Raw genomic sequence first — 19,547 nt, 5'->3', positions numbered from 1 at the left:
TTGTTGTTGAAGTCATAACAATGGGATGCTCATGGCGCAGTGATATTTAAGAATATAACACTTTAATTTTGTTGAATGCAGAATGTGTATAAATCGAAACTTTTACCCTGCATTTTCAGATCATGTGACCATATCCACAACAAACCAAGTTGAAGGTACACATTTTAAGTTTTCATGGTTTACAAAAATATTTAGGAACTCAAAAATATTATAAGCCTGCACATGTTATAAACTTTGATTCATTGCAGTCAAAATGCAATATTGATCTTCATAGCTTGTAACTTCTGCATTTTAAATAAAAATGCAGAAGTTGGTCACATACTTGTAATATTTGGCTCTTTAAATATTCACAATCATATGTCAATATTATCCCAAGGACTTTTATGAAAAAATGTAATAAATCAAGTTGGCATAGGTTATAGGTAGTGAAAAAATTATGGGATCTTGTTGTCATTGAAATTACCAACACTCAAAGAATGCAATTTGTCATATTTTGAGTTTTTTGTATTGACCTTTGTTTGACCCTCAGAATATCATTGCGCCAACATAAGCCCAAACATATTCCTACAGATACGCAAGTAACAGCTCTTGGATAAACTAAATGAAGTTATAACACCATGGGTACTTGTTGGCGCATCGAGAAATGGATACTTGAAGATTGCATATTGGTCGCACAAACTAACATAAAAGTAGCATTTTGTGATTTTGAAGTGACCTTTTGACCCTTAAAATATCCTTGCGCCAACATGAGCCCACACCTATTTCCACAGAAATGCAAGCAACAGCACTTGAATAAACTAACTAAAGTTAAAACACCATGGGTACTTGTTGGCACATCTAGTAGAGGACGCTTAAAGTTCGCATATAGTACGGCATGGCATATTATTTACTGTTTACTTGCCTTAAGATGATATTTAGAAAATCATAAAAAATACTAAACCAACAGGACCCAAGCTTTTTACTGCTTCTTTTAGTAGAGTTAGTTTGTTTACCACTGAACACCACTTTTTCTGTTCTTCGACCTTGGTGCATGAAATTAACGAGGCGTGAAAATGGCTCAAAATTAGAAAATTTGACCTTTGACCTCCATTTTCTTCTTGCGCCAACGAGAACCCATCAATTTTGCATTTGCATTTGATTCTAAATAATTAGTTTATCCATTTCAACTTGCTTTTTTCATGGGTGCTTAATGGCGAAATGAGTTTTAAGGCACATAAAACAGCACGAGGGCGCTTTTCACTAATATTTTAATCTTGATTATTATGACGCGCCAATGGTAACCCAACCATGTTTTTGTGTCATTGTAATGATACCCATAAAAGGATTCAAAAATGTTTTCTTTTCACTGGGCCAGCGTTGGCGCTAATTTTCTAGTGGCTGCTAATTGATAAACCATTTAACGATGTTTATGAGGCCAAAATTTCAATGATTTTTTTCGGACAAACGAAATGAGCGAGGAAGCTAAAATTTTTGGGGTAGTTTCTGGGACTGATGTTGTATCATCCTATTTTTTTAAAAGAAAATCCATGACGCACTTGAATCACAAAGTCCCAATTCGGTCCCATTCTTACCGACAATGGCTGTTAAAGCGTCTTTAGGGGAAAAAAAATCCCCCCACTCCCCGTGCAATGTTGAGACATGCAAATGTGTTCAGCGTGTCTCCAAAGTGTCGCAACATTGAATGATGGAAGGTGGGAAAGGGAAAAATGTTAATTGATGGCCCAGCTGTCTTCTAATTCCAAATATTGAACATTTTTATCCACATTAACAAGAATTTGTCTTTAAAAAAGACAAGTTCACGGATCAGGTGTATAGTAAATGTACTTTGAGCTACTTTGGTCTAACATTTAATATTCATATCTAACCTACTCTGCACTTATTCGACAAAAAATAAGTGATATGAGGCTTAATAATGACACCTGCGTCTTGACTCTGGAAAACAATATTTTTTAAAAACCTCATTTTGCATTTAGTTTTTTAAGCCCCCTCAGGAGCCACCTACAGGATCTCATTTTGCATTTAAGTTTTTATTGTGTTGCAAAGTAGCAAAACTTTCTGTATATGGCGCAATTTGTGCCTGGAAAAGGCTATCCCCTCTTACAACCTATCGACAGATCTGATTTCTATAATGAGGTGTCACCGGGTTTGCAAGAGATAATAATACCAAATCTAAACACCATGAAATACACCACATCACGACCAAGCTCACATTGGGCGCCCCATTCCTTTTTTTTCAAAGGAATTTTGATTAAGCTACCTATACAGCTTATTGCTAGCTTTTGTCAGGGTCATGGTCCTGTTTTTATGAACTGAACACCAATATTATACAGGTTTATACACATGGGTTATCAGAGTCAATAAACATTCAATTAACTATAGATAATGGACTTAGTTTTGTGCAATGTAGTAATTTTCTGAAGTAAATCGCCTACTGCATAGTTTTCTATACAGATGATGTTTATTTTGTGATCAGGCCTGGCCATGACATGGTAACCAATCAGTTATGTGTATTGTCACCATGTGATGGCTATAAGCCAATTACAAACATGTTTATAAAAAAGGCTAAAAAATTCCTACATTTAACAGACTCTTCCCCGGCCAAGGGCTAAATAGTAAGTTGTTAGTGGGGCAAGATTAGATAATGGCATACACATTTAGGTATGAGATATTAGGAATTATTTCCTAGTCTCTTTAACTACAAGGTTGGTGGGCCATATAGCTATTCAAGACACAGGGTATGTAAGGGATAAACTGTGCATATGAGATGTGGGTGCAAGTGGCATCATTTCACTGCCGTGAAAAAAATACATGTTTGATTTCATTAAAGATGCCTAAAGCGTTCCAAGGACATATTTCGGGGATTGTAGGTCATCAAAGCAATTACTTTTACTGTACAGGCCTATGTACAAACTACAAAGTGTGTTATGGTCAAGTTGACTTATTATAATTGAGCAGCCCATCTACAGTCAGCTGAAAGAAAGGTATTACGACCCCTCTACACATGATTAAATGTGACACGATCTGTCTCCATGGGGGCCAAAGGCAGCAAATTTGAAACAGAGATAAATGTAAAAATATGGAGGAAAAAACAATAAAATACATAAGAAAATAGACATCAAAAACTTCATAACTTTAGAACCAAGTATGCTAGACCTTTGGTGTTTTCAGATAAATGATAGCTTATTGTATGTATAATGTAATAATTACAGTAGTAAGTCAATTGCCTCCTTTGGCCCCATGGACCAGATCGTGTCACAAATACACTTGACATGAAATATGAACTTATTTTGAAGTAAATCTTTTTTATTTTAAGTAATTGCCTTTAACACTGTGCACTCTTAAAGTCCTGTCTTTTGGCCGCTAACATTTAAAAGTAGAATAGCTGATTTTAAAATTGCGGATAAGTAACAGCCCGCCTGTTGGAGCATATGAGACCTTAAAAATGCAACCTCAAATCTGAAAAGGGCAGTGCCAGTTTGACCTCAAAATATAACAAGTATGGGAATCATGGCTTGTTAGGCAAATGAAAATGGCCTTGGACTGCAAGATCTGGACATCTCTAGATCTATTATTAGAGATAACAATAGAGGAAGGTCTGGTATTCATCAAGGTTTCCCTTAATGAATGGAATAGTAATGGATCATTGATTTTATAGTCCATGGATGAGTGATTGCCAACTCAAACAACCACAATACTTTTCTTTGCAATTTTCTCTAAACTGTTCAGATTTACTTGACAATCACAAATGGCATCGTACTATTTGACAGCTTTTTTAAATGAGTGATTCCTCGTTCAATATGAGCACAATCATGTATGAAAGTACTTATTTGGTTCAAATTCTCAGTTACCTACAGCATTGGCAGGGACACTGTATGATACGGTCCCTGATATGATACACCTGATGAATTTGCCAAGTCCTGTTTCAATCACTGAAGTATTATGATCAAATTTGGTTTGACCAGAGAAGATGAGAATTCTCTGGTTTGACCAAGCAACTTGGTCAAATGGAAAGGTCATCTTGAAGTGTTTTTTTGACAAAAATGCCTCAAAGTATGTGTTTTGATTTAATAACTATTTTTAGTTCATAAGTGATACTTGCTCCTAAAATAACAAGTACCGTCGGATCCGTAGCGGTCGCTGCGGGACAAGGAATTCAAAGTTAAATTTCAGTGTTCGGAAAAAAAAAATTTCAAAAAAAAAATTTCAAAAAAAAAATTTCGGGAAAAAAAAAAATTTTTGGAAAAAAAAATTTCAAAAAAAAAAAATTTCGGAAAAAAATTTTTCAAAAAAAAAATTTCGGAAAAAGAAAACATTTCGGAAAATTTTTTTTTCCAAAAAAAAAATTTCTGAAAAAAATCAAAAAAAAATTTCAATTTCCCTTAATTCTCTTCAAAAAAATCCCAATTTCCTTAATTCTCTTCAATTTCCCTTGACTTCCCTCATTTTCACCTCATTTTTCCTTTTTTCGGGACGAATCTCTTTTCCAGTATGGGGCCTGTATAGGCCCTCCCCCTCACCAAGTATCATAGCCATGCGACAAACAAGGCAGACGTAACAGCATTTTTTAGCGTTTGTTACTAACGGACTAACGGACGGACGGACTAACAGACGGAGAGACATGGTGACTTATAGAGCTGCTACCCGCAGCTAAAAAGTAGGGTTAATGCGAGCGCAGCCCACTGGGGGTGGTTTAAAGGGGGCAGCACCCCTGGAAAATGTGTTTATAATTTAGGCTCAAAATCATAAATTTTCATGGATTCTGAAGTCCTGTTTGAAGCATTTTCCATCAAATAATTATGCAACATTGGGCAAATATTTGGAAACACACTATTTGTACCAACAATTCAAAATTACAAAAAAAAATATGTTTTATTATTTTTTATACACATTTTCCTTGCACATCAGACATATCGAATTGCATTCGAATACTGAAGAATGTCATTCTGATATCAAATAATTTTGATTTTTTGAAATTAGCAATCTAATACACATTTTATGGCAAATGATTAAAAATTGATATTTTTGATATTTAACAGTACTCGAAGTAAACTTTATAAATTTGATGATTTATACTTAAGGTGTATGTATGTAGGTGGGATGAAAAGCCGACTATCAATTGAAAATTTTGACCTTTCGTATTGAAGATATGGATTTTTTTCCCAAAACACCAAAAAAATTAGGTCTTTTTGGGAAAAAAATCCATACCTTCAATATGAAAGGTCAAAATTTTCAATTGATCGTCGGCTTTTCCTCCCAGCTACATACGCTTTAAAAATATGTCATTAGATTTACAGAATTTACTTGAGGACTGTTATATATCAAAATGTGAAAAATATCAAATTTTAATAATTTGTCATAAAATTTGTATTATATCGTGAATTTCAAAAATTAAAATTATTTGATATATCAGAAAGACATTCTTCGTATTCAGAATGCAATTCGATATGTCTGATGTGCTCTCATGTCCCACAAAAAATACTGCCGAAATGCTCATTCCAGATCCCTTAATAGAGCTTGACATCAACACATATTTTAATTTTGTATATTAAACACACAAAAAACTTTTTTTAAATAATTAAACATCATTAGCTCTAGGTCCAGGGACACTCCCAAAATTTTTAAAAAAATCCATTTGAGTGGAAACAAAAATCGGGAAAATATCAGGCCTGTTAATTGCTGAATTACACCTTACAGTGAATGAAGAACATAACAAATATTGGATTTAGTTTTAATTACAATTCAAAATGCTTTCTTTTATACGTTGGCTATTCTGAGCAGTTGACAAAGGCTCAAATCGACCATACCATGCGTTCAGTGGAGCAAAAACTTAATTTATTTTGCACTTGAAAGGCTGTGATAAGCGGCCGAGGACAATGGCGATTGCTGTCATGGTTAATATCCGAAATAATACCTAATTAGCCTCTGAGATCAGGGTTGCCAAAAGATTTCAGCCCGAATCGCGGGTCAAATAATCGAAAAGTCGCCCAATTTTTCTCTTTACCATTGGTTTCTATGGGGCAGGAAACTATCGGAAGTCACAGGAGCCAATGTTGAAAAGTCGCCCAAATTTTTTCTTAACCATTGGTTTCAATGGGACAGGAAATTGTCAAAAGTCGCGGGGAAAATCTTCAAAAGTCGCCCAATTGGGCTACCAAATTGCGGGTTTGGCAACCCTGTCTGAGATGAAAATACCCTATTATATAGTCCCCCTAAACAAGCTGGTGTACCTGTAACATTTGATATTACTGTCAGCAGGGGTTGGACAGGTGCTGCAAGGATTCACCAATTCCATGATTTTTTTGTTTTTAAAAGCTTTTATTTTGAAAAGTATCAAAACATTCTTTGACTTGCAGTAAATATGATGACCTATGAACTGTTTAAATATTTTATGTTACTTTACAGAATAATGGAATCATTCTAATTGAAGGGTGGTCTTAAGGGATCTAAAATGAGCGTTTATTGCGTTTCGACAGTATTTTTTGTAGTACATGAGAGCACCTCAGACCTATCGAATTGCATTCTGAATCTGAAGCATGTCTTTCTGATATCAAATAATTTTATTTTTGAAAATCACAATATAATACAAATTTTATGACAAATTATAAAAATTTGATATTTTTCAATTTTTGATATATAACAGTCCTCAAGTAAATTATATAAATAATGATATATTCTTAAAGTGTATGTAGCAGGGAGGAAAAGCCGACGGTCAATTGAAAATTTTGACCATTCATATTGAAGATATGGATTTTTTTCCCAAAAAGACCTATTTTTTTTTGGTGTTTTGGGAAAAAAATCCATATCTTCAATAATGAAAAGGTCAAAATTTTCAATTGATCGTCGGCTTTTCATCCCACCTACATACACTTTAAGTATAAATCATCAGATTTATAAAGTTTACTTCAAGTACTGTTAAATATCAAAAATATCAAATTTTAATGATTTGCCATAAAATGTGTATTAAATTGCAAATTTCAAAAAATCAAAATTATTTGATATCAGAATGACATTCTTTGTATTCAGAATGCAATTCGATATGTCTTATGTTCTCTGATGTCCCAAAATAAATACTGTCCAAACGTTCATACCCCAGCCCTTAACCTTGAAGTTATGGAATTTGTGGGGTAAATTGTTGGTCCAAAGTATATAAAAGTATACATATTTAGAATTGACATGACTTGATGAATCCATCTGTGAGGCCAAAATTGGGCAAAAATGCTCCAGCCTTTTTAAAATGATTTTTGGACAAAATTGAGCATTTTCTAACCATTTTTGGTGCAAATTTCCCACGTTTGATCAAAATTAAAAACAAAAAATCATTCCTAGATATTTTAAAAATTAATGAAAATTTTTTTAATACTCAAGAAATTATTTGTTTCGGTGGCTGAAAAAAATGGGCCAAAAAACCCTGTTTTTTTTGGATTTTCTCCAAAACTGAGCATTTTTGCCCAAATTTGGCCTCACAGATTCATTAAGTCATTTCCATTCTAAATATGTATACTTTTATATACTTTAGACCAACAATTTATAAAAGTTATGAGGCCCAAAAGTTTCCATAATTCCAGGGTTAAGACCACCCTTAATCCATAAAATTATTAAGTCTGTGTGAAATCATGGGCAATAAGGTTGCATGTCTCACCCAAAAACGTAGTCTACTGTAGTAGACCAGTTTAATTTATCATTCCCTAATCTCTCTGACCTGACCATGGAAAACTCATCATTCCTATTCTGATTCAACAGCTCAGCTATCCATGAGAAAACTGTTGTTACCTCATTTTAAAAAATGCAGTCTTGATTGTTTATGCAACAGCGCGTATTATTTGTATAAGGTCCAATGTACACGCTTGACGTCGCGCACGGTTATGCTGTCAAAGGAAATCTGAATAAAACTTTACCTGACCCAGATAAAGCTACCCCACGTGGGTTGGGTTCAGTGAACAGTGGGTTGGGCTAATGCATAAACATGTATGCTTGCCTATCTGTTATTGGTTAAGATTTACCACTCACATTGATTTTTACTTCATTAACATTCATCTCAGATTGGAGATGAAAGAGGTTGAGTCTATGTGTTAAGATATGGTGGGTCACACAGGTCATATCCAACTACCGCAGTCCTTTTTTCTCTGGGCAGGGCAGTCACTGGAGATGTGATGTGTTTCGTCATAGATTTTTTAAACCATTTAAAAATGGTTTCATGCATGGAAACGTATGAATTGTTTATCAACAAAAAAGGAATGCAGCTCAGTCTACCAAAAATGGAGCAGCCGTAACATGAAAACGCTTTCTTCACACTTTAAGTTAGGTTTATTCGGAAATATATACCTATTGTAGAAAGTTTGGTGCAAATGCCATTTTGTTGATAATACAAAATCTCCCAGTTCAATTGGACAACTTTGAGATTTATGCCTCAATATATATGTAACATATGTGTAGGGGGAGCTCCATAGGATTGTACACAAAATTGTGAAAATATAGCACAAAATTGCACATATATCATCCTGGATTGTAGATCTACCTCATAGTAGATCAACTGCAACAAAAGATGTACCTAATGAATTACCTAATTAAATGTTAATTAAGACAGTTTCCCCTATTTGTTACTGTACAAAGTGTGCATACTATAATCCGACATTTCTAAATGGATTATCTTTTGCCTGATCCGAGTCACCCTGTTTATTCAAAGGTACACATATGTTTAAGGAAATTGATGAGGAATTCAATTGTGCTATTAGTTTAAGTGCCAGAAATGGAGGAAAAAAGTTTTGATTGAAATGTCATAAAAATTGTGAAATTATTTTACAACTTTTGACCACCCTGTATTTTGACCAACCCAAGGGATACCAAACTCTTTCTTCCCAATTTGTTAGAAGGACCCATGTAATGTCTTTCTGAATCCATATTTATTTTGAGCTTCATAGCTTTCAGAAAAAGAAAATATGGGGTTCACCATGACAAGAAAGATGCTAATTTTGTTGTTGTTCCACCCTGTATATTTCTTCCCTGGACCAAATAAAGCACATTAGAAATGTATGAGTACTTTAACTATACTTTATGGGTAATAAGAACATAATTATAGTGTACTTTAAATGTGCTTATTTTTCATATCCTGGAAAAACATTGTGCTTTAAAGGTACTTTAAATGTGCTTTATATGACTTTAATTATACTTTATTAATATTTTGATAAATATGTGAAATTTTTTATGCTTTAACTATACTTTATTTGGACTTAGTTTTTTTCCAGTGTCAGTGAGTATACTTGAATTGTACTTATTTTGGACTTAACCAAATTGTGAACATCAGTGTGTACTTTAAACATACTTTATCAGTACTTTATTTATACTTTACCTGGGCTGATTTTCCTGGTAGTATTGTCAGCAGTGTAAGAGTACTTAAAATGTGCTTTTCAGTGTACTTTAAATGTACTTTAATGTGGTCATGTGATGTTTACATGTACAAGTCACATGACTACATTCTTCTAGATTTGAAAAATACCAACGGCCATCTTGTGGCAGTTGTGCTAAGGTTGTATATTGCAATGGATATACTATTCATATTTATATAAATTGAAGGACTTAAAGGCTTAATGTACGATTTCATTCAAATTTAAATTTTTCATTATATACTCAAAATGCTGAAATAATACTAGTAATAATTATCGGGAATGGTTTCTGTTAATTTTGAGCTGATATAACGAGGTAAAGTGAAAGAAACACTGCTTGTTATTTTGGCCGTTTAACACGCAGTTCTATGGGAGGACATAAAGTCATAATTCTTTGAATTATGACTTTATGTCGAACTTTGCTCTGTTTACCTACAAACACAAGAAATTTGGCTGATTCCATTTAGGTGCAAGTTGTGACATGTGTAAACATTACAAATATTCCAAAAAATCAGGTTTGAAAAAAATTAACCAAATTCATATTATAAGATCGTACATTATGACTTTAATGGACTTACAAATACAGGCTTGTTTACAGGAGATAGTTACTGGTAATATATGCTTGTGAACACAATTATGTTACCAATACTTTGAGAAGCTCAATAAATGTGGTAAGCTGATCAGGGCTGTCAACTTGTCAACTTGTTTGGTATAAAGTACAATTAAAGTACAGTACTTTAAATGTGCTTGTTTGGTATAAAGTACAATTAAAGTATAGTACTTTAAATGTGCTTTTTTCAGTATGCTTTAAATGTACTTTTCTGGTCATTGTGCTTTATTTGTACTTTAAAGGTACTTTATCGTCATTCTAAATGTCGCACATTGGAGTGTTGTTTAGAAAGCATATTTAAAGTACAGTGCTTTAAATATACTTGTTTTGGTCCAGGGTTACCCACCCTGTATTATGATGTCATATACTTTGTTGATTTGGCATCCTTGTAATATACGCTTTCCAGAAATATATACATTTGATGGTCTAAATAAAATGTATTCATTAAAAATTGTGTTGAAGTGAATCAAATTTGGTGATATTTTTCTCATTTTACATCATATGACACAAAAGATGACCAATTCATGACATACTACGACCTATAATTGTTGACTCAAGTTGCATTTTATCAGGGGTGTGATTGGTGCTTTAAGAAAAATCCCCAAGGCAATGAAATTATGAAGCGGAGCTTTTAAGCCTGTTGCGACCGGGGTTCCAGGGGTCAAATGCAAAAATGAGAAACTGTTAAAATACTTCACTTTATAGTATAAAAACATTTATTATCTGTGAATACATACTTCCACCATCCTCGTATTTCAGCATACAGTCACACCACTGGCATTTACAGTAGCCGCGTTTGTTGACTTTCTTAAAATAATCCCTGAAATAAGCTTTCTTGGTGCTCCCGCACCAACCAAGTCAACAATGTCTTGCTCTTCCTCCAGCCAACTAAATTTCCAAGCATTTTTGAGACCTTCATCCACAGAGAGATCCCTGTCTCTGTCAATATATTGATCCATTATTTGCATGCAATTCTTTCACATGGGCGATCTCAATCAAACATGGCCGACAGTATTCGCGATCGCGGAAATACGCACTACAAAGACAGGCATTATAGCACGGGATTATGAACTTCGCACGTGCAAACGGAGATGATATCGTGACACATAGCCTCGTTACCAAGTTTGACTAGCCAAAGGACATGCTGCGATAATGCACCACAGTAACGGCGCACCGCGGCGCATACGGCAGGCAAAAGCTGCAAATGAGATTATTTTGCGAGCATAAACTAACAAGAAATTCTTTAAAAAGATCGTCACCCCTGTTTTATGTATTTAAATTTTTGTTTTGTTTTTTGGACCTATGGGCCACAATATATGGTGAGCCTCATACAGTGTTATTACTATCTTATTCATGTGATTTCATAGGGAACAGGTCATGTGGCGCAGTAGCTTGAGCATTGGACTTATGATCGTAAGGTTGTGGGTTCGAACCCCATCTCGGCCATTGCCACCACTCAATAGACCCAAGAGTAATCACTGTACCGTCCAAAAATGGACCATCAGGCTATGATGTTTCCAAATAGACGTAAAAGTTGGTCGAAATTGACCTTGTGTCAGCTTGGCGTGATGGCACTTAATCGCTCCCGCCGAGTTCCTCAGGGTGTTTCATAAGACAGACAGACAGGTTAGCTGGCCAACCTGCACCATACATTACATTCAAGTCAAATTTGTGAATATTATATCAAATGTGTAGATCCATACAGAAAGGTTGAAATAATCAAAACTAAAAACAAGCATTTTTTTGACATTCTTGCTCACTAAAAGAGGGGTGTGAGTCATCACATATAAACAGCTGAAAATAGCTAGCAAACAAATGTAATTTTGAAAGATCCTATACTTTTGCACAAAGCATGTGTACAAAACAAGCTGTAAATCAAAACCAAAAAAGCTGAACCGACACCCCTGTTAAACAAGAGCACCAATGGCGCTGTGGCCCTGCGCTTTTTCGTAACAGTGAAAGTAATTGTTCTTGGAGTCGATTGTGCAATGTGACAGATCACATTCAATGGGTACATCTCATTTGCAGAGCATATACATGTAAGAATACATCAATCAATTTAGGGAATTACTATTTAGCGACATGAATCAAATCGGGTGGAATTGGATAGAAATGGGTCCAAGTGGACCGAAACTGATCAAAATATATAGGCCAATGTCAAAAATAGTGTTGTCTGTTTATACTAATTTGATCTCAGTTGACCCCAGGTGACCCTGTAAACGTAGGCCCTACCTACCATGTTTCATGCTCATATATTCAGTTTTTACTAATTTGACTTTAAATGACCCCTGGATGACCTCAGGTGACCCTGAAATGACCTTCCCAAAATTGGGCTCTAAATGGCGACTGTACCCGCCAAGATTCATGCCCATCCGACAGTTTTTACTAAGTTGACCTCAGATGACCCCTGGTGACCCCAAAATGACCTCCAAAAGGTTTAACTCCAAATGTTGACTGTACCCACCAAGTTTCATGCTCATCCGACAGTTTTTACTAATTTGACCTCAAATGACCCCTAGTGACCCCAAAATGACCTTCCAAAAATTTTGACTGAATATGTTGACTGTACCCACCAAGTTTCATACCCATATGACAGTTTTTACGAATTAGACCTCAGATGACCCCAAAATGTGACTGCAAATGTTGACTGCATCCACCAAGTTTCATGTCCGTCCAAATTTTTTTTACTAATTTGACCTCAGATGACCCCTGGTGACCCAAAATGACCTTCCACAAATTTGACTCCAAATGTTGACTGTACCCACAAAGTTTCATGCCCATGTGACAGCTGTTACTAAATTGACCTCAGATGACCCATGGTGACCCTGAAATGACCATCCAAAAATGTGACTCTAAATGTTGACTGTAGGCCCTACCTACCATGTTTCATGCTCATATAACAGTTTTTACTAATTTGACTTTAAATGACCCCTGGATGACATCAGGTGACCCTGAAATGACCTTCCCAAAATTAAGCTCTAAATGGCGACTGTACCAGCCAAGATTCATGCCCATCCGACAGTTTTTACTAAGTTGACAGTTTTTACTAATTTGACCTCAAATGACCCCTGGTGACCCCGAAATGACCTTCCCAAAATTTGGCATTATATGTTGACTGCACCCACCAAGTTTCATGCCCATACGACAGTTTTTACTAATTTGACCTCAGATGACGACCCCTGGTGACCCTGAAATAACCTTCCAAAAATTTGACTCCAAATGTTGACTGTAGCTACCAAGTTTCATGCCCATCCAACAGTTTTTACTAATTTGACCTCAGATGACCCCTGGTGACCCCGAAATGACCTAAACAAAAATTGGCTATAAATGTTCAGTGTACCCATCAAGTTTCATACCCATGCGATAGTTTTTACTAATTTGACCTCAGATGACCCCTGGTGACCCCGAATTGACCTTCCAAAAATTTGACTCCAAATGTTGACTGTACCCACCCCAGTTTCATGCCCTTACGACAGTTGTTACTAATTTCCAAAAGCAATTGGGTCAAATTATTATTTTTTTTTTGGTAACTTTTTCTGATCTTGGGGAATATTTTTGTGATTTCCCTCCCGTCCACCCCCCTCCCCCACCCCGGCTGTCATTGATTGCTTGACATTCCTTTTGATTTCTCTCAAAAACTTAGCTCATGATTAATATTGCACAGCCTAGAGTAAAATTATAAAACATTAAACTTTGCAACTTTCAATCAACATGATCAATGATTTCTGAAACCACTAATTTCAGTCACATTTGAATTCAATAATTATGTACATTTATTTCAACTTTTCTATTTCTGCCACCCCCCTTATGAATTATTCATTCATAACTGTGATGACCTTGGGACCGTCCAATCAGAATCAACATGATCAATCAATGCGCCGTAAGGTCATGACCTCTGTGTGGTGAAACCAAAATAAACAGTCAAAAATGGCGAGATTGGTCGGCACAGTCGATGAATAAACAGTGGTCTTGAATTTCTTAAGAAGTCCTGGCCTAAAAACTATGTTATTTTTCAGGAAAAAACATATTAATCTTTGATATTCTGAAGTATAAAATTGTTGGGCAAAGTGGAACATCATTTATTTAGACTGTTTTTGCTATGGAAAAATACGAAAAATTTTCAATTTTGCGAAGAGGGGTAAATCAAATTGAAAATATAATTTCTCCTCATGCAGAATCATGTCCACAATATGGTTTAATTGACCGTTTCTAACAATTAAATCTACAAAGAGCGTGATGAAATACGAAGAGCTTGCATGACTTTCGGTCCGTGTTCAGAAACAGGTGCACTTGACTTGCCAAAGAAAAATAGTGCAATCCGTCTATTTCCATCATCTTCTCGCAACTTAAATTATACAGACCAAAATAACCTCTAGCACACGCAGGGAACCAAGCAAAGGGATTGAAATTGCTCGTTTCTCATGACGATTTCGGACTTTTCTTTCATAAAATAACTACTTTCCCCACCTCATTTCAACCCAATATGGAGTGCAATCGATTGAAAAATAACTTATAGAAAGTTAGAACTCAATTTTAAAAGCACATATCGCACATAGAAATAACCTTAGCATAAAAAAGCACCATCGGAACTGGCCGAAAAATGAAGCAAAATACAGCGTCCACTTAGCGCGATCACGATGGCTCGTCAAGCAAGCTTGGAGCCAAAAACCGACCATTCCATAAAATGGCCACTTAAAATTGATTTCAAATTGATTTGGCTAAAAAAGCAATCTCAAAGCGTCTGTGCACTTTTGTTTTTCTTAGCCCATCCATTTCAGCTCCAGCTTTGTTTGATTTCCTTTTTTGGGGGCTGTAAATTGTGAAATTCTGAGAAATATTTTGAAGAAATACACTTGATTCGATACTCCCATAGTTTAGGTATAAAACAATTGATATTTGCATTACTTCAATTATGTACATGAACCACTTATGCTGTGTACTTTTGAACACTTGATAATAACTAATTCAAAATTAAGTTTCAAAAAAATCTTAAAAAAAAAAACAAACCCCGCATTCAACATGTTTGAAACTGCCAAGGGCTTTGAGACATAGCATTATATTTTTAGCCTTAAGTAAGTCACATACCTCTCTGGCAATGAGTTGCTTGGATGCATAGGTCATCTGCTTCACTGGAGGAGCACCACTAAACCGAACAACTTCTTCAATATTCCTATAGTAAAAAAACAATGGGGGATATACGTTATGTTCCTGGATTAAGACAGAGAGATGTGCCAAACTTAAGGTCTATACATTTCTAAAGTTATTGCGGTAGGAATTCAATTTCACAACCCTCTGTGTTTACATAAAAAGCACTATTGTAAAATTTGATGAGGACACCCTCAATTCTTTTTTCTTCAAAATTATGATTTTTACACGACTGCAATGTACTTTAATGAACTAAGGCCTAAAAAAAATTGGCGTAACATTAAAAAAATTAGTGTAGGTAGGTAGGGACGTTTTTTTTTCAATTTTAAAGCTGTAAATTGCATTTGATAAAGGCCTTGGAACTTTTTTTCTCTTTAAAAAAAAAATTCAAATACCCTGTGAAAATTTAAGGAAGTCTCCGGCAATCACAACATTATATCTTAACTCATATTGACTATAAACTAATAAAAAACAGCCGTTTCCCAACACCCAATATATTCAAAATTCCTGGGCGCCGATTGCCGGAAACGTCCTTCAAGACCTTAGCTGCTGTACTTCTGAGATTATCATGTAATTTGGCCTGTGTACAGAATTTTATCTAAATGAGGATTACTCTGTCATGAGTGACGTCATATTGAATACCCGATATTGGTTTTAAAATCTTAAATGCTATGAGTGAAATTTGACCACCTACTTATTCAGCAATATTTTTTGTCAATTTTTGTCGCATGTAGATATATATAAAATTATTCTCTAAAATATATTGTGCATTTTCTTTTGTTGATGACACGAAAGATGGTCTTCTTATTTCAACATTTCTAACGTATCATACCAGTTATTTATGAGGAGAGGTCAAATTTGGAACAATTTGCCATTTTCAGTTTGCTTTGCCAAGAACTTGTGTAGTTTCAAAACAAAGTTGAAAACACATTTGTTCCAAAATGCTTTTAATTGACTAGATGTATTTCATGAACTATACAACAATGATTAACTGTCTTTGCATAGTTATAGTATGTGACTAGATTTAGTCCACTCAGGCTAATGTTGGCAAATACGAAACTGAGACATAGCCAGAATGATAGGTTAGGGTTATAGTTTGTTTGTTTAAATGGTCGCTCCGTGTGGAGACACGCTTGGGACCTGATGGGACCAGGCTCAAACAAAATGTGCAAGCCAGGCTAAAAAGCCTACATATATTGTATATAAGCATGCTGGCCTGTATGGAAAGAGAAGCGAGAAACAGATTTGAAAACAAAGAACAAGGAGTCACAGTTACTATGAATGTTGTAACTTTGCAACCAAATACCAGTTATAAGCATGGGGTTTAGATAGAAAGATAATTTTTTACTTCATAGAATAATAACTCAATTTTGAAAACATATGGCTTTAAACTGAGTAGACTGGATTGGATTACATGTTTGTATTATTGTACATGGGTTGTTTTTTGCAAACGCAATGAGTCTCTTGACAGATACAGGTAATTATTATTAATTATTATTTATATAAGGCTTTTTATCGATACAATAAAAACACATTGTTATTGTCCAACAAGAGTACCCCTATGTGAACAATATTAAAAATAATATTGTGCGACTCAAAAATAATATTGTATCGCTTACGCCATCGCGTGTCTTCATGGTCGGGGTACCTGACAGCACCAACACGCATCACAATACAACAACAGGGCTACCATACCGGCTCACAGGAGATTTTATAAACTAACCACAAACTTAACTTGCGGCAATTCTGAACGATGAATTACCTAGGAAATATAATCCACATCAACAAATAAACCCAGGTATATTTTCCGAATTTGTCTTTGGAGAAGGAAAGAGCAGAAAACAAGAAGGTCAAAAGGTAAGCTTACATTAATTACAACAGGCCTACGCATTTGTTAGGCCCGGTGCCAATGTAAGCTTCTTTTTTTTTACCGTAGAGAGAAAGCCTGATATAAATAATAATAATAATAATAATATTGAATGGCTTTTTTCCGTGTGATACAAGAATATATTCCACAAGATAAAAAAATATTGCACTCGTCTACGACTCATGCAATATTTTTCTATTGCGTGCTTCTTGTATCACGCGCAAATAACTTTTATATTATATAAATGTAATACTTACGGATCTAGCACATAGTTGTATTGTCCTTCTACACTTCGTTCTTGGTGATAGGTAAGGTTATATCCTATCATGGTGTCAATCAACTCAGCAAGTTGCTTCTTCTCTTGTGAGCTAAATAACTGGGTATTTACCTGATAACAAATAAACAATTCAACTTAGTCAAAATAAGTTGCGATGAAATTTTCAAAACTTATATTCTTATACTTAAACAGATAATTTATAATGATATAAACTGAGCTCAAAAAGAAACTTATAATTTTTTACAACTTGTGAATCACAAGGTCATATCTTAAAATACTGTCAATCAAAATGAACCAAAATTACACACAGGATTACCTTAATACTCTACTCAAAACACATGTCAGTAACCAAGCAGTTGTCCAACTGACACAACAGCAAAATGCACTGTCATGGGACAGCTTCCTAGACTTCCTTCACTTTCACAGCCCAACATTTGGCACCCAGGACAAAAAATCTGTCAGAATGCACACAAGATCCTTGCACAGATGATAAAACGGTGCTGCTTTCCATACACTTTTTTCATGAAACAGGGCTGGGCTGTGAATGTGGTCCAGGAAGCTGTCCCATGTCAGTGCATTTTGCTGTTGTGTCAGTTGGATAACTGCTTGGTTACTGACATGTGTTAAGAGTAGAGTATTGAAGTAAATCTGTGTGTAATTTTGGTTCAATTTGATGGACAGGATTTCAAGATATGACCTTGTGAAAAATTATAAGTTTCTTTTTGAGCTCAGTTTATTTTCACAAATTTGAAGTATTAATCACACAATTCTTGTAGTAGTTGGATAATATTTGTTTTAAACATTTTGTATTATCTTCTTCTTTTTAGTCGGTATCGACAGATTATTATTATTCTGCCGGTCCATGTCACGTCACTTCCGGTTGATGATGTTCGAGTGAAAACAAGTTCCTGATTCGATTTTTGTTGATGATTTCTGTCATTGGTGTTATGTAAATTTCGACCGCAAATAGTCAGTGGAATCAAACAAGCGTTTCTAAGTCTTCATAGTGGAAGAAACTTACTTGATTTACCAAACTTAAAATTAAATTCCATGGTCGAGTGTCGTTTTTTCCGAAATTGAATGTCACTCCAACAACATCGCTATGGCCTCCTTCACAGTCGGTTTCTGTTGTTCATAACAAACCGTGAGCAACATTAGTGTGGTTGTTGAAGATGAAAAACAGGTGCAACCCGGAAAAAATTGGTACAAAGCTGATTTTTGCACCGAAGAAGCAGAAGGTATCATAGAATATCATATCCAAAGTCCACCAAAATCCACTTTGGGGAATTTTTTAATCCAAGATGGCATAAAATGGCTGCCACAACATATAATTAGCTGTATCTCAGCTTCTGAAGCAGATATGATGATGATTTTAGTGTCTTTGAATAGGTTTAAGAGGTCAGGGAATTCAAATTTGCACAAGTCTAACACACTGATGTCTTCATTCACACTGTAATCCAAGATGGCCGCCAAAATGGCCGCCGTCACATATGATTAGATATATCTCCGCTTCTGAAGCAGATATAATGATGATTTTAGTGTCCTTGAATATATTTCATAGGTCAAAGAATTCAAATTTGTACTATTTTAAAACACTGATGTCTTTATTCACACAGGAATCCAAGATGGCCACCAAAATGGCCACCACCACATGGTATAATTAGGTATATTTTGGCTTCTGAAGCAGATAGGACAATGATTTTAGAGTCTTTGAATAGGTGTCAGGTGACACAGAATTCAATTTCTTCCAAGTCTTCACTCACACTGTAACTCAAGATATCCCTCACCCCACCCCGGTGCAATGGAAAGCTGTTAGGGGTATATATAGTCACATTCCTTGTACTGATGAACCCTGCGCCATTTGTAGGCTGCAACCTGGTTTCGACATATTCTAATGACAGTGGAATAAATGTCAAGCTCTTTGAGGTTGTTTACAGCATAAAGCACTATATAAATATCTACATTTATTTATTATATATCAGCTTCTGAAGCAAAGTAGCTAGCTGTCTTTTGGACTCATCTGCACTCGGACTGTCAAACACCTCGAGGCTCTGTATTATTTAACAGGGGTATACATAAAAAGTTTTATACAAAAGTTTAGTATATTCCCAAATTATATAGCTTTCTGCTAGCTGTTTTCATGCTTTGTTTTTGTTTTTCCATCTCTTTTTATGTGTGGTGACTCACACCCCTGGTTTTAAAAAGCTTATAATTAAAATTCTTCTGTAGATGGTAGTCGCATGGCACAGTTTGGACATTGCATAGAAG

At 35.2% G+C, this 19,547-nt stretch overlaps 1 protein-coding gene across 1 annotated transcript in view; it reads right to left on the bottom strand.

The window, feature by feature from the left end:
• LOC140164392 (chromosome transmission fidelity protein 18 homolog) overlaps positions 1–19,547 on the bottom strand; it is an 80,632-nt gene that overhangs the window by 20,725 nt on the left and 40,360 nt on the right. The window contains exons 17-18 of the mRNA XM_072187671.1: positions 17,260–17,390; positions 15,076–15,160 (exon numbers count right to left, since the gene is read on the bottom strand). Of these exons, the coding sequence (XP_072043772.1) occupies positions 15,076–15,160; positions 17,260–17,390 (216 nt within the window). The remainder of the gene's footprint in view (positions 1–15,075; positions 15,161–17,259; positions 17,391–19,547) is intronic.

The sequence above is a fragment of the Amphiura filiformis genome, chromosome 11, assembly GCF_039555335.1.
Source record: "Amphiura filiformis chromosome 11, Afil_fr2py, whole genome shotgun sequence".
NCBI lineage: Eukaryota > Metazoa > Echinodermata > Ophiuroidea > Amphilepidida > Amphiuridae > Amphiura > Amphiura filiformis.
Note: the sequence above shows the minus strand (reverse complement) of the source record. Positions and strands in the feature narration are given on the sequence as shown.